The 18,869-nt window shown below is 40.4% G+C and overlaps 1 protein-coding gene across 1 annotated transcript in view; it reads right to left on the bottom strand.

Moving 5' to 3' along the window:
- Positions 1-730: 730 nt before the first annotated feature.
- Positions 731-18,869, bottom strand: part of ATG2A (autophagy related 2A) — a 61,625-nt gene continuing 43,486 nt past the window's right edge. Inside the window, exons 27-42 of the mRNA XM_053449413.1 lie at positions 17,542-17,618; positions 17,172-17,342; positions 14,922-15,045; positions 14,519-14,736; positions 14,178-14,407; positions 10,188-10,323; positions 8,159-8,368; positions 7,676-7,777; positions 6,857-6,941; positions 6,649-6,775; positions 6,286-6,358; positions 5,480-5,562; positions 3,625-3,746; positions 2,741-2,895; positions 1,726-1,878; positions 731-1,582 (exon numbers count right to left, since the gene is read on the bottom strand). Of these exons, the coding sequence (XP_053305388.1) occupies positions 1,346-1,582; positions 1,726-1,878; positions 2,741-2,895; positions 3,625-3,746; positions 5,480-5,562; positions 6,286-6,358; positions 6,649-6,775; positions 6,857-6,941; positions 7,676-7,777; positions 8,159-8,368; positions 10,188-10,323; positions 14,178-14,407; positions 14,519-14,736; positions 14,922-15,045; positions 17,172-17,342; positions 17,542-17,618 (2,303 nt within the window). The 3' untranslated portion in view covers positions 731-1,345. The remainder of the gene's footprint in view (positions 1,583-1,725; positions 1,879-2,740; positions 2,896-3,624; positions 3,747-5,479; positions 5,563-6,285; positions 6,359-6,648; positions 6,776-6,856; positions 6,942-7,675; positions 7,778-8,158; positions 8,369-10,187; positions 10,324-14,177; positions 14,408-14,518; positions 14,737-14,921; positions 15,046-17,171; positions 17,343-17,541; positions 17,619-18,869) is intronic.

The raw sequence follows: 18,869 nt of genomic DNA, 5'->3' as shown, positions 1-18,869 counted from the left end.
ACCAATTCACATTTATCTGGATCAACCATGGCCAGTAGAGACCATCTCCGTCTTACTCAGTGGGAGTATCAAACGTCTTGTTTCGTTCAGTCTATATCACTGTATCATTATTCTGTGGGTGGGAAGGCAGGACAGCCCAGCTTCAACATGGTTATTAAATAGTAGGGTCATATCCATTATTGAAGCACACAAATAGGTCCCCTTTAGCTTTGTTATTCTATATTACAAGTGACAGCCATAGTTACCGTCATCTTCACCTTGGATCACGTTGGTCATATTACCGTGAATTACGTAAACTTGCACTTTAAGTTTCATGATATATACTCAACACCACATAGAATTCCAGACTGTTACAGGCATCGGGTGATCAATATAGTGACAATGTAATAACAGACCAGTGATCTCTTCTAACAGCTGGGTTGTAACGCAGGGCATTGTTGCACAACATTCATACAAACCAGGACTGATGCCACGCTAATAGCCTCATGCTGTGTCACCTTATTTTGCTGGAATATGATAATTAACTCCTTTCATATCAAAGTACCGAGAAAAGTTTGAACAAAATCACAATGTGTGCTTACTATACCTTAATGTGTGTGAGAAACTATTGGTTTAACACAGTTTAGATACCCCATATCCCACATTCTGTGAAATAAAATGTATGTTCTGGTGAAATTCTTCGTTACATTCTTCTCTATGTTTTGTACAACAGGAGCATATCACACTGGAAAATCTTTACATTGTTTTTATTTATACATATTTATATATTTATACTTATTTGGCCTCAGAGTTGAAATATAAGCATTTAAAAGTGGGAAAAGGGATATAAAACTTATAAAGGAAAGGAGCGAGGCCATGTATAGCTGTGCTTGAGACACTTGCAGTGAAAGAACAGTCACTTCTGTGCTCCGATTCCCTTTCTGCTTGGTAGAAAATGTCATTACACAAGGCCAAAAAAGTGCCATATTGCCTTGTGATTACACTGAAATAGCTTAGCCCAGCCATGAGATTCAGTCACTGCATGGGTTATCAGTTTTATAGAATAATTACATAGAGACATATGGTGAAATTAAACATCTGGAAGGGTTACTATCTTTGTGACCAATAAGTATATTCACAGGGAAATTTTTAGAAAGTAGTCTTCTGGAAAAAAGGAACATGGAGAGAATTTTATGGGAAAAAATTAAGTGGCTGTTTAATGGAGAAAAACAAGGTAGTTATGACTGGTCTGTGATAGTTTTGCAATGACATTATTTGTCCAAACTTGAAGCACAGATCCAGCATACCCCAATCATCTTCACAGATTAAAACTCCTTTGGCACTTCATAAAGAAAGTTGCTGTTATTCAGTCCTGTCCCTCATCGGATCTCCACTTTTGAGAGTCCTCTTTGTGAGCATCAGGTCGGATCTGGTTCCTCATTCCTCCAAGAAGGTTTGAAGTGGCTTCTGTGGCCACTATGAATGGCTTCACTACAGTAGGTGGGATCTGTCTCAGCACTCCTCCTACTGCCCCAGTCAAGCCCTTCTGTTCATGGCCACGGGATGCTACATCACGGATGGTCTGAGCTGTGTCGATAACACCCTGTAGAGGCACAAATTATTGTTGCTGCCATGACATTTATGACAACATATAATTTTACAATTTCCAAAAACACTCTTTAACAGTGAAAAAAGTAGTAGTGGAAATGCGTATATAATGTGCCAACAATTTCAATATGTACTCACCTCTCTCACAGTATCATATGCCTTGGCTACACCTTCTCGTAGATCTGCTGGTTGATGGCCTCTTCGGAGCTTACGGGACTGTCTGACATCAAATGAGCCCCGGGCTACTGGCGGTGTTGGAGATAGGATGTCATACACTGTCTCTGCTGTAGCCTGGAAGCAGAAAAACACGAGGGATAGTGAATTCCCTTGGATGCCCATAAGCATCAACAAATTCAACATAATGTCCTAACATTATCAATTGCAGTCTCTATAAGTGTACCTGACTCATTTACCTAGTCTGCATTACATGTTACCCCCTTAGCTACCCTAAGGACGTACTGGCACATTCATAGAAGATGAGGCAAGATGTCTCTTAGGACGCACCGGTACATCCAGCCTTTTTCATACAACCAGGGACATCTCTGGCTTCCTGACCGATTGCATGTACTGGCAATGCTGACACCTACCAGAAGGTCTATGAAAGAGAGGAGAGACCCAACAGGGATCTCTGTTTGCACCCCAGATTTGGCTGACCATATACATTGTAATCAGCAATGCAAGGTTAGGTAGCTAATCACGGTGCTAATCAAAGTGTGATCAGTACAAGAGATCTTTCTTCCAAAAAAATTAAATAAAACTATATAGTAGGCTCTGCGATATCTCTGGCATGAATACCATATAATGCAATTTCATATTACACTGAGAATTACATTGCCACAGCAAAACCCTTCACTATCCTGAAACCCCTTAAGCCAGTAGAATGATAATATAGCACACTATAGGGTGACATGTAAGGGATGGATGTGGCCCTCTAAAACATAAAAACTATGTATGGTATTACTGGAATCAGGGGGTGTTGCCAAACATAAATTGGGTAATTGTTCGGCAGTGGTACCTACTGTGTAGAAAAGGGGAATCTTGATTAAACCAACACATGGCAAAAAAACCCTACGGTCTCAAGGGTACTAAAACCCCTTGGTATTGGCAGGGTTAGATTCTATGCTGTAATCATATGTGAGAGTGTTTTGATTACCTGTATAGCTTGCACCAGTCGGTTGCTGAGTTCCAGGGCTGCAGATGCAGTTGAGGTACCAAAGGATGCTGCTCCCCTCTGCAGGCCACGAATAATCCGTCCATCCTTGCGATATTGCTCAATAGGGAGCCAGAAAAGGTCACGCACGCCATGAACTAAGAAAAAGCAAATATTCCACTTATATAGCTGCTTACATTTAAAAGGAAACGCACGCTAATGCTGCTGTGTGTTATTTTTGTTACTCACTTATACACTGCAGCATTGATATTACATCTGTCGTTAACCACAGCATATCCAGTAAAAAAATAGCCAGTAAATTTCAAGTGAAATTTTTCTCCATTTCTTATTTTCCACTAGAAAAGCCCTCTATTGCTACGTGATTTTTGTACCTTTTGTGAATTGTTCTAGCATATAGTACATGAGCTTCTAACACAGTTAACAGTAAACAGTAAACATATTATCAATATCACCTTAGGGTAAGACAGAGAGGTGGCAGCTCTCGCATAACTGCACAAGTGAAAATCTCAGTACATAGGCGATGCAAGAGTGGGCACTACCCCCAAAGAATTATGCCCAAAATGAATCTGTAAAGCATTCTAAAGTTGAGGGAAGGCAGTCTTTCCAAGGGAAGACGTTAAGGAAATTAGCTGGTCTGAACAGGAGAAATTGGGGGTACAAAAAATTGTTGTGTAACAAAGATTAAAGATAATAATATTATAAATAGTTACAATGTGATGCGTATAGACAGCATGCACTACAAGGTGTTTAAGAATATATTAGAGGTAGCATTTCAAAAATTGCCAAAGTATTACATTTTTCCCTTAATTTTGCCCCAAAGCTAAACCTCTCGCTATAATACTAAACCTCTCCCGGAATTTGCTTACAGAGTTGAACAACAGAATGCATGGGTCCCACTCCTCCCAAGATCCCAGGAAGCTGGTTCTTGCGAATGTCAGTCAGCCACTCATTAAGGGCATAAGAGAAAACCTTATCGGCTCCCAATAGCCTGTGAAAGACAAAGGATTATTCAAATATGGAAATGTTTGTATTTTTAATGGTAAAACCAGAGCCGTTCTCAACAGGTACAGGCACTGGCAGTGTTAATAACGCACTGCAGGACGGCACTGCTGTCCGATTGTTATGGACACTCTGGCAAAACATGTCACACTAAGTAACTTTTTTATACATTTCATACATATAAGAAATTGCTCGCAATGGATGGAATAAAAAAAAAAACTTTACTAGAACTTGAATGGTAATTTAGAGTTTGCAAGTTTTGTAACTTTATCACCATCTTGGTGGCCTAATATGCAGAGGCAATTACCCCTCCAGGCCAGTCTTTTTTCTCCAAACAGGACTGGCTCTCGTACGGAGGATTGGCTCAGCGAGTTATGAAATGCAACATTACATAGCCCTGTGTTGGTTGAGTGGTTGCTCCGTGCAAGGTAACTGTGCGTCACAGAGTGTGCGTTTGTTACAGTGAGGGAGGGGGGCCGGGGGCCACTTTCCTCTACATACCCCCCCCGCCCCTGCAGGGCAGTCATCAGAAATCTTGAGGCCCAGTACAAACCTAAAGACAAGGCCCCCCCACACCGGTCCCACACAAAGGCCAGGTCCCGGGTAGCTGGCCATGAGGGGTACTTAGGGGGCCTGGGACACATCAGTGAGACTGGGTCCCCCTTACATGGGTATTAGTAGCGGGTTTTCCAACATACACACAAATACATGGCTCTGTATAATGATGCCAAACAGCTAAGCATCTATAAAACAATGCAAATCCAAAGCCTGAATCTTTCTACAATAATACAAATCTATTTTTACTACATGTATCTGCTGATTCTGATAGCATGAAATACCTGCAACGCAAGTGTCAAAGAAGAATTGCATTGCATTGTGTAGTAAGGTTGGTAATGTATTAGGTGCTGATCCATGTAGCGAAAAAACCTGCGCTCTTTACCCATAGCAGATCTGACATTTTATACATTCATCTAATGGTTAATTTACATAAAACAAAGGTAAATTTCTACGGCATTAACCTATCAGCGCCTGCTTTTGCATCACATGACAGTTAAGTGTTCCCAAGTAGAAAAATATGAATGAGGCAGCAATTATGGCATTCAATGGGATTAAGAGCAATGCTTCCAACACTGCATGTAGTTACAAGAGTTGGATCTTGACCTTTACAACAAATAAAATACATCACTAAACACACTATTAGAGTATCTGTGGTTTGACAATGTGTTTTTGTTTTGTTTACATTAGAAAGAAAGGTGATATTATATCATACTACAAATACATATGGCGACTCCAGACACTATACAATTATACAAGAAGTCTTCCATTCAGACTTGAAGAAAGGAATTTAAAGCAGTGAAAAGGGTTCTTTATAGCCAGAACAGTACAAGATGTGCAATTCACTACCTACAGACATTGTGGTATAAAATGTGATACTTTTAAATATGAGCTATGATGATTTTATAGCATAGAAGAATATACAGGGATATAATTTGATAAAAGGACATGATCAGTTATAGTTTGTTGATCCAGTGAGAAATCAGATTGCCATTTTGGAGTGGAGAAGGCTTTTTACCCTTTTTGATGTACTATTGGAAATAGCTTCAATGTTGGTTTTCTGCTTTCATCTGGGCCAACAGCAAGGTTGAATTTGATGAACTTGTGTCTTTTTTCAACCTAAATTACTATGTTAAAGTTGTACCTTGCATGATATATATGCCTTACCCATGCCTGCAGTAAAGCCTCTTCAGCTTTAGTTCGGAGCAGTTCAGCTGGGCCAGTCCGATTAATATTCCAGCAAAGGTGCCCTGAAAAAAAACAAATTGACTTCAGCTGGGTACGTGTTTTCTAAAACTGGACACAGAGACAGTATTCCTCCTCATGCAGTCTATCTGCCATTGAACGTGCATATATATATATGCCAACTTAGAGTAAAAGGACACTCACACTCCCGTACAGTGACGCTAGCTGGCAAACAATGGGCAATATAAGGACCTCGGAAAGAAGAAAAAATGTGAGCAACTAATGCACCTCCATACTCCAACCGACCAATCCACAGAAGTCCAATTAATATAAAAGTATGAAGGTTATTGAAAAAAAATAATAACAAAGTCAACGGAGAGAAGTCTCACATGTTTTGCTGGGATGCTTAATCTTTGATTAGTCTATGATTACACCTCATGGCGAAACATGAGATTTCTGTGCATTGTTTTTGGTATTTTTTCAATAAACTTCATACTTTTATATTAATGGGACTTCTGTGGATTTATCATTTGGAGTATGGAGGTGCATTCATTGCTCACATTTCTTTCTTCATCGCTGTGTTTTGTGGCTGGGAAAGCCACTATTTGGCACCCTGCATCCACTGTTCAAGCCACCATTGCAGGGTTTTTGATCAGATGATGTGACCAACCACGCTGTGTTTTTCAATATAAGGACCTCCACAGTGCCATACTGTGACACACTGGACGTATTTATGAAATGTATGACAGGTGCTGAGTATGAGAACTCCTGCTTCCTCCATTATTTACCACTTGTTCTGTGGTAACATGTTTTCCTTGGTAATCCAACCATATTGGCACCTCTGAAGTGAAACGAAATTCTCTGTAAATATAGAAAGAAAAAGAGAAATCAGCATGCATTACCAAGACGTCTACATTGGGCAAATCATTGGATTGCCTTTCCCACTAAGGTGTTCACCATGCAGAAAGCAAAGTTAAATCCACAGAGACTTCAGTAACGCTGCTCCTACATGGTGCCGATCGCCTTGGATAGACCAATCACACGCATCTGGCAGGTGCCTCGCTGGCTTTTACCGGAAACTACAGATATTTTCCACTCTCACTGCAAATTTTCCACTACTCCATCTTACATTTACATTTATCATCAATTACCGGAAGTATATGGGCTGATCGCTTGATGAGCTATGAGATGAGGTTTCTTCGTCATTGGACTCTGCAGAGGTCTCTAACCCCGTATCAGTCTCAGAGTTTGGTTTGCTTGTATCATCCAAGCGAGATGCTAGGCAGAGAGGACATATTGAGAGAAAAGAAAAAACAAAAAAATAACAATGTGCTTAACGACTTTACCTAATATACTCACCATCTGATCCCAAATCCAAGGGAACAACAGGTTGAATCCCAGATGCCAGACTTGTGAAGAAATCTTTTAAGAAGAAGAGAGCATCCTACAATGAACAAGAAATGTTGGAGGTATTGGTATAAAGAAGGAAAAAAGGGGTAAAACAGGGATGATCAACTTAGACATTGAGAACCAAAGCCCTGACATAGTTTTAGGATTTCTCCAATGAACCATAATCAAACAATTAACTTATAAAAAAAAAAAATTCTATCGGCTAAATAAAAAAGTGCCAAGTGCCGTAAGGCCACAGTGGACACCAGGTCCCCTTCTTCATTTTTTTCGGGGGTCGCACTCCCGAAGGATATGAGGCCCCTTCCCTCCCTGGCCATAAGGCCTGCAGGAGGGCTGGATCTTCTTGGTCCCTCCCTGCAAAGGTTGGGACCACTGAAATACTTGTTTAGAGGAGGGGGGGGGGCGCTCAGAAGAGCTACCTAACTTCCCTCCTCACCAGAAAACCCGGACCTTTTTAGGGGGCCCGGCTCCACCGTGGCTTTTCAGTCAGTGAAAATTTGTCTATTGTGTCCATCCGCTTTCTCTTTCTGCTTGCGACTGCATTGACGAAACTTAAATATCAAAACCCATTATTGCGTGTAATGCCCTTGAGAACTGAACTGACATATAACAGAGGCAGAGGATAAAGTTATCAAACTGTATAGAGTTAGAGTTAATCAAAGTAATGGAGAGTTATTAGAAAGAAACGACGACGTAGAAGCATAAATGATAAAAGATGTGACATATGTATAGGGTACATGTTAAGAAGAGGAAATAGTGGTCACATACCTGATCAATATTTAGTCTTAGAGGCATCAAGGACATTCGGAGGCAGCATTCGGGTCCCCCCAATCCAGCCTCAGGACAAACATGAAGCGCTTTAATAGAAAGCTACAAAAGAGTATGCAGATTGAATGGGGGTAGTTAATAACAGTTAATGAAAACAATTTAAATTAATCTTTGTTCTATGACTGATCAATTCCCTACTAATACCTCTACCAACTTCCTGTCTATTACTTTTGTACTCCTCTCACTTAGCTTTTATTTTGTTTCTTTCTTTCTATTCACCTGTATTTATGGTTACAGTAGTCTCTAAATCTCCTACACTTCTTGTTATTACCATCCTGCCCCATTCTTTATTCCTTATTCGTACAGACTAAATCATTCTACTCCTAGTACCTGGGACTTATATTATCCAAACACACCTTCTCTACCTTACTAATAAAAGACATCTGCCGTAGACCCTTGTCAATGACAATCTGCCCTTCTCACCATGTTGGAGTGAGCTCTGCGTGGCATCTTTTCACTGGTGTACAAGTACAAGAACTTGTTGATGTGTGATGTAGCCAGACGGTCTCTAATCTCCAGCTCCTGAACTATAAAAACCTGACGGGCAAGAGGGACTTCATCCGGTTCCCCTACATGGACCATCTCTGTTTTTGCTCCAAAGGGTGCTGGATAAGACTCATGCTGAAAGCTCACCTGGGAAAGTTTAAATACATTTTATTGACGTAAGACAGAGATAAGGCTCAGTGTTCTCGCAACAATTTACATGGTTAGGATGAGTTGAGGATTTTAGATAATATAGTGTACTGTGTATTCTTTCTTCATCCTGATATATTTTACAAGTGGTGATGTAAGTTGTTGGTTGATATTAGTTATGAAGAACAGTTATGATCCATAGTTAATGCATTAATATAAAAATAATCCATTTCGTACAACTTACTGTTTAGGGAATCAACATGCAGACATACCTGTAGAAGACGAGGCTTCTACACAGTGGGGTAACCAGAGTTATGGTTACCTAGGGCAGAATAAAATTTCACCCTTACACATGCCTGCCCATACACACACACATACTACCCATATACAGTGCCCTTACACATGCCTGCTAATACACACACATATACATACACTGATTTTACACACACCTGTCCATACACAAACATATGCACTGCCCTTACATATGCCTGCCAATATACACACGTATCCACATACACTGCTCTTACACACACATATCCACTTCCCTCACACATATACACTACCCATATACACACACATGCATTGACCATACACACACACACTACCCATATACACACTAATACACTGCCCTTACACACGCCTGCTCATAAATACACATATATAATGCCCGTATACATGTCTGCCCATACACACATATATATTGGCTCACACTTGACTTTCTTTCCATCATCTACCACACCTTTCTCACTATCCCCTATCTCCCCATCTCTTACCTTCCTCCTCTTTATCTTAACTCTTCTGTCTTCTATCTTGTTGTGGGAATGCGAGGTCTGTCACTCTAGACTTGGTGCTCCCTAAGCACTATGCGCTGGCAATTGACGCAGAGCGCTGGAATATGTCATGTCGCGGTATCAATTGTTGGCGCATAGTGATTAGGGAGCATGGTCTGTCATAGTAACAGACCTTGTACACCCTTAACGTTGGACCAGTTAGGGAGAGAATTATTGCGTCTACTATGTCCTAGGTAACATGGGCTTTATTATCTAGTAGAAAAGTATAGCCAACATTTTTAAAGATGCAGTTTCTTTTCCCTCTCACACTCAGGGGTGCACTAAAGCATGCGCATGGCACTTAGGCAACCGGTAACCAAGGCGCTAATCATGGTAGCAAAATGGAGTGCTGGCTGCGGTGAAAACAGGGCAAGAAGAAGGGAAAGACAGAGAGGTAGAACTCTCTGAACAGCATGGACAATGGGAGAAAGAGAGAGTGTGTGTGTTTCTAAGTGTATGGATTTGGGTTTTGTTTAAATATATTTATGTTTCAATGTATGGTGTATGTATGCATAAACAATAACCTTTCGGCGAGCTGCATACCAAGAATCCTCCAGTGTTTCCTGTCAGCAAACATACACCTACGGATCCACCCAGGGAATGGGTGTCCAAAACCCACAGTGCTGCCACACAGCAACCTCAGCTTTGCACTTTTGTCTCCCACCTATATGCATGTATACCGACACAATATCATCCGGATAAAGTGAAGCCTGAATACTTCTTTGTATGCATGTGTAAGTGTATGTTTGATCATACACGTTAGTGTATGGTGTTAAAGAGTGAATGTGTTACAATACGGTTGTATGGTGTGCGTGTGTTACATTTGATAAGTGTGTGTCAAAACATGGTATGAGTGTCAGGGGTGAGTTGGGGGTTAGTGGCGTAAGGGAAAGGAGGGAGACAGTGTGTGTCTATCTGAATGTATAACATTATATAAGACATGTAAGTCACAGACCTGTACATAATTGTACAGCGACGACAATTCTAACCTTGGTCAGCTGTATCTCCATTAGTATGTCATGATTCCTCCCACTGCCTCCTTGTGTCCGCCATGTGTTTTGGGGGCGGTTAGTCACAGACAATCGTGATGGTGAACCACGGGCACTCTGCAAACTTGTCCTTGACCTGCAGAACAAGAGAATACCAAAGAGAAGATCAGCTCATCAGACATGTTGCACCACACATGCTATCATTATTCATCATGACCACGCAAATATATATATATATATATATATATATATATATATATATATATATATATATATATACATATATATATATATATATACACACACACACACACACACACACAAGGGACGTTCAAAAAGCTTCAGCGCTTTTAAATTTCAGTTGGAGAACGGTGCAGGCGGGAGGAGTAGTAATTGGTCGTGTCTTAGCATGTCATGTGACTAGTTGTCTGGCAAGCCGGCTGCCCTTGCAGTTTTGTATAAGAGTTTTCACCCTGGGGTGAAGGTGGCCTCGAAACTTAAAATTGCACCAAAGAGGAACAGAAGGTGTGCCAGAGCACAGATTCATCTTTGCATGAGTGCTCAGAATAGGGATAAAGTTCTTTCTCGTAGAGTCCTCTACGAGTGGATTGAAAAGTTCGGAAATGGCCGTACTGGTGTAATGGATACAGAGCGCTCCGGACATCCAGCTACAGCCATGACCACTAGGAATGAAGAAAGAACCCTGGAACTTATTTGCGAAGACAGAAGAACAACAGTTGAAGAGATTGCGGGAAAGCTGGATGTGAGTGTTGGATCTGCGTATGCCCTGATTCATGACAGCCTTAAGTTCAGTAAAGTGGGTGCCAGGTGGGTGCCTAAGCAGCTGACAGAGGAGCATAAGCGCAAATGCTTAGACGTTTGTTCCCGACACATGGCCCGTTATCGTGAAGAAGGTGGTGATTTTGTGCAGAAGATTGCATTGCAAAGAAAGGTGACGAGGTAGAAAAGTGATTTGTTTTTGATGCAATTTGTTTTGAAATAGAGTTAAAACAAAAATTTCAGAGAGAGAGAGAGAGAGAGAGAGAGCATATACTAATTTTATTTTGTGTTCTAACATGTTAACTAGATAGTATTGAATAACATTTAAAAAATCATTTAGGTACAATGTGGTATTTGACAATGAAGTGTAGCACTGTCGAGAACTGGATTTTCTTTCGCATTGTTTATCTGCACATCTGGGGGTAACCGTTGCAGGCAGTTGTTATATTTTATTTACAGCCCACACTCAACATGATACACAGCTGATTCCTTATGGCAATGTTAAGTCCTACTTATGCTAATGAAGTCACTATAGTTAATAAAGCAGAAGATCCCTCAGGGTGATTGAGACCTAGACACTCTATTGTTTACCACAAGGCATTAAATGTGCTTGGGATAAATGTGAATCATGTACTAGTATAGTATACTAGGTTGAAAAAAGACTTCAGTCCATCAAGTTCAACCTTTCACACATACCTAGTTCTAAAGTTGAACCAAAAGAAGGCAAAAAACCCTACTTGGGGCAATTACTAATTATGCCACAACAGGGAAAAACTCCTTCTTGATTCCATAGTGGATCAGATTACTCCCTGGATCAACTTGCTGATACGACTGTCCTTTTAGCATTTGTAGCATCCAGACCTTTTTTAAAAATGTCTGCACTTAGATAATATAACATCCTTACGCAGAGAGTTCCATTCTCTTATTGTTCTTACTGTGAAGAACCCTTTCCCATGCTGATGCTGAAATCTCCTTTCCTCAAGTCTCAACTGATGACCCCGTGTCTTTTGTAGAGACCTCTTGGTGAACAGATCACTATAGAGAGCTGTTTATACTGACCCTGTATGTATTTGTACAATGAGATCAGATCTCTTTTCAAGTGAAAACAAGTTCAGTTTTTCTAGTCTTTCTTCATAACTAAAATTCTCCATTCCTTTAATTAACTTTGTAGCCCGCCTCTCCCGCTCTATAATATCCTTCTGAAAAACTGGTGCCTGAAATTGCACTGCATATTCAAGGTGAGGCCTCACCATTGCTTTATAAAGAGGCAAAATGATATTTTCATCTTGTGATTTAATACTCCTCTTTATGCATGCCAATACCTTACTGGCTTTTGCAACTGCTGACTGGCACTGCACTTTGTTGCTAAGTCTATGCTCTACAATTATACCCAAGTCCTTCTCTTTTTCTGCTATTCCCAATGCAATGCCCTTTAGAGTGTAAGTTGCATGCTTAATTTTGGTACCAAAATGCATTACCTTACACTTCTCTATATTGAATCACATCTGTCACTTATTTGCCCAGTCCCCTAGTTTACCCAAATCATTCTGAAGAGAAGCTACATCCTGGTCAGACTTTATAAACTTACCTAATTTTGTTTCATCAGCAAACACAGATTTGACTTCCAATATCTACTGCAAGAATGTACTGTTATTTAAAAATATATGAGCATTACTCTTACGAAAGAGGCCAGGTTAGACCTGACAGCCACAAATGGTTAGGGGACACGATACGTATCTAGTTACGTACAAAACATTATAGACACGTTAAGCTAGAAACTGGCAGAACATGTATATCCAACGCAACAGTTATGCCACGATGGCTCAAATCCCCTTGTTCTATTTTATTATGTGTTAGTTTACATGGTCCCAACACATTCTGCAGGGCTGACACAGAACTTAGCGCTAATAACTAAATTCTGGAGCACTAGTGAAAGCGCTGCATGTGCGCAGACCTGCTGCGGCCATATTTGTAGTCTTCAGCTGTATCCCGTTAGCCAGAAGGCCTAGAAATGTAAGCAATAAAATCTAATTTAGAAGATAATGTTTAATCGATCCACTTGCTGGGGAATGGCCAGTGCAATGTATACGGGAAGCATGTGAAGCAGACAGGCATCCTGTCAGTTTTGTGATGACAGATGAACGCTGACACATAAAAATGGCTTGAAATACTAGCTTGCGATTCATTCTTACTCCAGGTCGCCAAACAAATTTACAAACTTAACATACTTCAAGTAAATATCTAGAATTCCAAAATACAAGGAGCAAAACAGGTCAGCCTGCTTTCTCTTGCCAAGTTCCTTGAACCATCTACTAACAAAATTAAACATTAAACATTAAAATTCTAAAAAAAAATTCTAAAAAATTCCAGCAACTTAGTGTTTTAAACACCATGTACACGTTTTGTTAACTATTTCTGTCTCAAAGGAATGAGTAGTGCAGTTCCTTTCGGGTGCACTGTACAATCTCTTGGCACCAGAAAAGCTAGAAAAAAATAAATAAAATAATTTACCGCTAGTTTATCTAATTATATAATAAATACTATAAAGAGAAAACATTCTCCCTAAGGTAAAACTAAAATCCATTTCTTAATTGTTAATTACTTAGATCGATAAATAAATGTAAATAATCAAGATACCTTCATAAGACTGTGAATACAAATTTTAGCAAGTTTGGGCCTCATGAGCAGCCTGAAAGCAGCACCTTGGGTTAGCGCATCCGACATGATAGCTGATATTTTAAGCAAGAAAGCTGTTCTTCACTTTTTAAGAAGCCTTTTAATGGAATATTCCACATTTGTGGTATTAGATTTTACAGTTGTTTTATGGAAATTATGGGAAAACTCCACCTATATAGTGATGCTTAATTTTAGTCTTCCCGATAAACAAAAACAGCAGCAGCAGCAGCAGCAAAATACTGTTTTATCAAGCAGAAATTTGGAAATGTGCATTTTTTACATGTCTTCATTCAAATCATTAATTAGATTACTGTAATAAACATCAACACATAATTATTGGGGTGGGTGAAGTCCCAAAATATAAAATTAAAACAGGAATTTTTAATTGAATTAAAAAAAAAATCAGACTTTATCGAGTACGTTCACATAATCTGGAAAAAATCCCTAGCGGTTACTGCTTTGTACAAGTATATTCCAGATTAAAACAAGGACTTTCTAGTTGGAAACTAATCAGCTACCTGGCTTCGGTCTTACCTTGGTGACTGTGCCCGGGCTGAGTTTGCTCTGCAATTACTAAAATCCTTTCCACCGTACAGGTGCCATACGACAGATATCTCCCGCAGCACAATCCGGGTCTCCGGCACAGGGAATTTACTCGGTGGCTTCAGGATGTCGGTGCTGCCCAGGGGTCGTGAAAAATGCCCGTCCTTGACTAGAATCGGACTATCCACCAACTTTCTTACCACAGGTTCTCCATCTTTAGGCTGGGGAAAGATTGTGATTAACAAGAACGGAGAAATATGACAGTCAAGGTCATTGCATGGAAGTAAATATGAATAAACATATTTCTAAAAGGGACATGGGTGTTTACTCACTGGCACACCAATACCAGGTGCATCCAGGATGCAAAAGTCATCGGTGTCTGTCAGCTCACTATCGCCGCTAGTGTCTGAGAGGCCAAGGCTTTCCTGGGAGACCCGTGCTTCCGGCAGCGGAGGTGACTGAGAAATCATCTCACGTCTTTGTCCTGACTTAATTTCTTCTGGGAAAAGGTAAACTGATACAGGGGAATTCTGACGGATGAGAGGGTCTCCTGAAAAACAGTTGTAGCATCAAAAGGGAAGATCTGCCTAGATACTGCTGCATACTGACAGACATATTTAATATATATATATATATATATATATATATATATATATATATATATATATATATATATATATATTATATATATATAAACTGCAAAAGCCAAAGTTTCACCCTTTCTACCTCACTCACCGGCTTCAGAGCTTTCTTTGTTATTTTTTCCTGTGTCTATAAGAGCATCAGTAAGGTCTCCCTGGTTAATTTGTGCAGTTTCAGCGGGTAAACATGGAGGTAACGAGGAGGGGCCTTCTGGGGGCTGCAACAGAAAAAACAGATTGCTAATGATCAGTCAATCAATTAATGGTGATTTATAAATAAAGTATCTAGGACATCATACCAAATTCTACTGGATCTAGACATTCACAAATACCCAAGTTGGCAACTGTAAAATCATTTGAAGGCGTGCATTTAAGCAAGTAAAAGGACACATCTACTACATTAGTAGATAAAACAGGTATTTAGTGTTCCCATTTATCTATGAGATAAAAGGATGCAGGAGAGAAAACAATGTATGTGTGACTGAGATTAGGGTTATATCATCATAACACACTTTGTTTTCAGGACATTGCTACATCGCAGATGGGTCTCTATAAAACAGTCTGCATGCATTTTTAGAATACAAAACAAGTAGCGAGCACAAGAGTTAAACGATGGATATTTGAACTACAGCACTTGAGTGCAAAACACAGCCAACCGGCCCAATGTTTGCTCGACATCTGCAGTATGGTATGTGGGAGATGTCCCATCCCCCCCTCCACCCCCAAACTTCGAATCCAAACAAGGACGTGTTTATCATTTTAGGTATGATAAGGTAAGGCTGTTACTAAAGTGCTCTCTGTATGCAGAAATGAAAAAAAGCTATAATTTTCCACCCAAGCTGGAAAAGATATAAATCAGAGTTTGTTATCTAAACAAAGAGGCGGACTCAATGATCAAAATGATCCTTTTTTTCCTTTACTTAAAAAAACAAAATACGGCGCATGCTCCAAGCTCGGCTCAACTGAGCATGAACATCATTATTGTTTATGTCATCAACATATACAAAATAAATAATGTGTAGACAATCAAAGCTAAAGTGGCTTGAAAAATATGTAAAATATGACATTCCAGCAAAAACAAACTCCATCTGAGACCGGGATGGAAGTTTTCTGCAAAACAAAATCACAAACTTTCTATTTAGGTGGAAAAAGAATTTGTAGACCACTTTGCAGACACACCAGACAGGTCTGTCTTCATTCCCTTACCAGGTCAACTAGAATATACCTGAAGCTAAGAAAAATTATATGTCAAAGTTCTCCGGCAATATCAAAACGTAATCATATTTGGCGGAGTTGCACATTTACCACATCTCCTCATTAACACCTCAAAATACTTGCACTGCACATTTTAAAAACTCATGAGGCAGGAAAAACATTTGATAAATGTACTTAAGACTAAGTGCACACCAAGCAACATCTCCAAGAACAGTGCTTGGTTACTTTCCCAGCAGCATCTTCCTAACATCAGAAGATCAGTAAATTAAACCAGGCAGCCCATAGCAAAGATAATGGCTGCAATATCACCGGAAGACCCCTTTGTGATGTTTAATGGATGCTTGGGCCCATCTTGCGTGGCCTACGATGCATTTTATGGCTGGCAAATGGAAGCATGTATTTTATAGTTACCGGAGTTACATGGAACCTATATTGTGTTTGGGCGATCAGGCTCCCTGTAGAATCCCTCCCCAGGTGCCCACTAACGCTCTAGAGGCCAGACGCATGCATCTTTAAAAGTTGGAGTGCCGGGATATAACTTTTAAATCTCAGCCCTCAGCTGTAAGGAAGGCAGTGGCTGGTGGTACTGTTCTGGGTTAGGCCTAGGGCAGCGCCAATGGTACGCCACCGAATAGTAAAAGTATAGTGTTCATGCGAGTGGCTGCTGCTACTTCTATTGATTTCAATTGTCACTCACTCTCCACTCACTTGAACAGGAATTCTTTTGAGTATGTGCAGGGGAAGGTCATTTTCTAATGCCTATAAGTAAAGAATGCCTGCACAGATTCACACGCAGTAAAATGCACTATATGTAAAATGGATCATTTAAACATCTACATGTTCAAATGTTTATGCTACATGCATGTTTCAAGATACGTTTAGTTGCGTACTTTTCTCCCTTCTCTTTACTCAACATGGAGCTTTACCATGTTAGCCATGGAAAGAAAATAAGAACATTAAGCTGAGACCTTAACTTGCTAACTCAATTGAATTAGCTTTATCACATTTGCTACATCATTACCATCTGGAATGGATCTTTCTGCCTATTAAACATAATAATGTACTACAGGTAGTTTCTGGTGTTACTGATGATGTCGGGCTATTAGATGTCCTAGGAGAGAGCTGTTACCTGAAGTTTCTGTCCCGCGATCTCAGTGGGTGGCTCAGGTTTCGGAGGGCAGTGCAAATCCCCATTGTTCATCACATACTGGGTAAGGTTGACCAACATAGCACAGGAGTCGGCACAGGTGTGTATGTGGAGGACGTTGTTAGAGCAGCGCAGTTCAAAGAGAGGCTGGGACTGAAATAGAGTTTAACCGTTAATGAAGAGTGGATGAAACTAAAACATAGAAAGAGTTAAAGAAGGACGTGGGAGTAGTCAATAAGGAAGAAAAAAATGATGTGAGAAAAGAAACAAAGAAAGAAATTGAGACAGAAACAGATAAAGGAAGAGCGTCAGGGAAAATCACAATCTTGTTTCCACCCACCCTGATATTTACCAGTTTTGAGGACGTGTCCCCCTTCCATGTAGTGATAACCAACTCCAAAAGGTCCACATCCAGAACACAGACAAAATCTAAGGATAACCAAAAATAGTAAGTACGCGATTGGGTCACTGCGGGGTAGTAAACACACAATGTTCTCTTTAGGCCCAGAGTCTTTTCCAGGTAGGTGCTACTTCAAAATACATAGGCTGATGTTCTTGTTAAAACAAGCAGAGTTTTCCAGAAGAGCCACATATAATGCGATAATTTAACTCTTAATAAAGCAGTAGCTAAAGAGGCAGTCAGTTTCACACTGGGAAGTGGAACAAATAAGTTTCTTTAATTTCAAGTAAACTGAATGTCCAATACTCTCCTTGGAAAATGAGATCCATGTTTGTTTATTGCTTATTTTCTTGCTATAATTTGTGCTTCTCACAACGACAAGGAATAATATATTTTAAGAAATTGAGAAAAAGTATAATTTTTGCACACTCCAGTAGGTACAACACCATAAAAGATGGCCTCAAGGATCAATGGTTTTCTTTGGGTCATGTTATGCTCCCTAATAGACCTGCACATTCAGATTTATACAAAATGTAATTGTAACGAAATGTATTCATTCGTACGAATGTCCAAAAGCAAGAAGGGTCCCTAACGGAAAAAATACAAAGCAGAACTGCGAATTTGTTTGCATTTTGTTGTTTTGTTCACTCTCACCCACTCTTATAGTCACAGTCCCACTCACTCCCTTTCACTCTCTCTCACAAGATTGGAGGACTGGGGGAGAGACTGTCCCCGCTGCGCCACCCTTTTACGGAAACACTCTGAGAGGGCAGAATAATGTAGACAGGTTTGCGAAGAAACGCAAACCACAGAGACAGCCCCTCCCCCGTTTCTCCAATCAGGGGAGTGTGTGCAGAAGTGCTCCGGGAGGCCACGGAAACAGAGCAGATAGAGGGGAGAAGAGGACAGAGAAGACAGAAGAACAAAAAAATGGAGACTGCAGGAAAAGAGACAGGTTGACAGAAAAGGTAGGGAGACACAGAGAGTGTGAGAGAGTGAACGAGAGTGCGGACGAGTATGAGAGTGCGGACGAGTATGAGAGTGCGGACGAGTATGAGAGTGCGGACGAGTATGAGAGTGCGGACGAGTATGAGAGTGCGGACGAGTATGAGAGTGCGGACGAGTATGAGAGTGCGGGCGAGTATGAGAGTGCGGGCGAGTATGAGAGTGCGGGCGAGTATCAGAGTGCGGGCGAGTATCAGAGTGCGGGCGAGTATCAGAGTGCGGGCGAGTATCAGAGTGCGGGCGAGTATCAGAGTGCGGGCGAGTATCAGAGTGCG

The sequence above is a fragment of the Spea bombifrons genome, chromosome 10, assembly GCF_027358695.1.
Source record: "Spea bombifrons isolate aSpeBom1 chromosome 10, aSpeBom1.2.pri, whole genome shotgun sequence".
Taxonomy (NCBI): domain Eukaryota; kingdom Metazoa; phylum Chordata; class Amphibia; order Anura; family Pelobatidae; genus Spea; species Spea bombifrons.
This window is presented reverse-complemented; position numbering and strand designations above follow the sequence as displayed.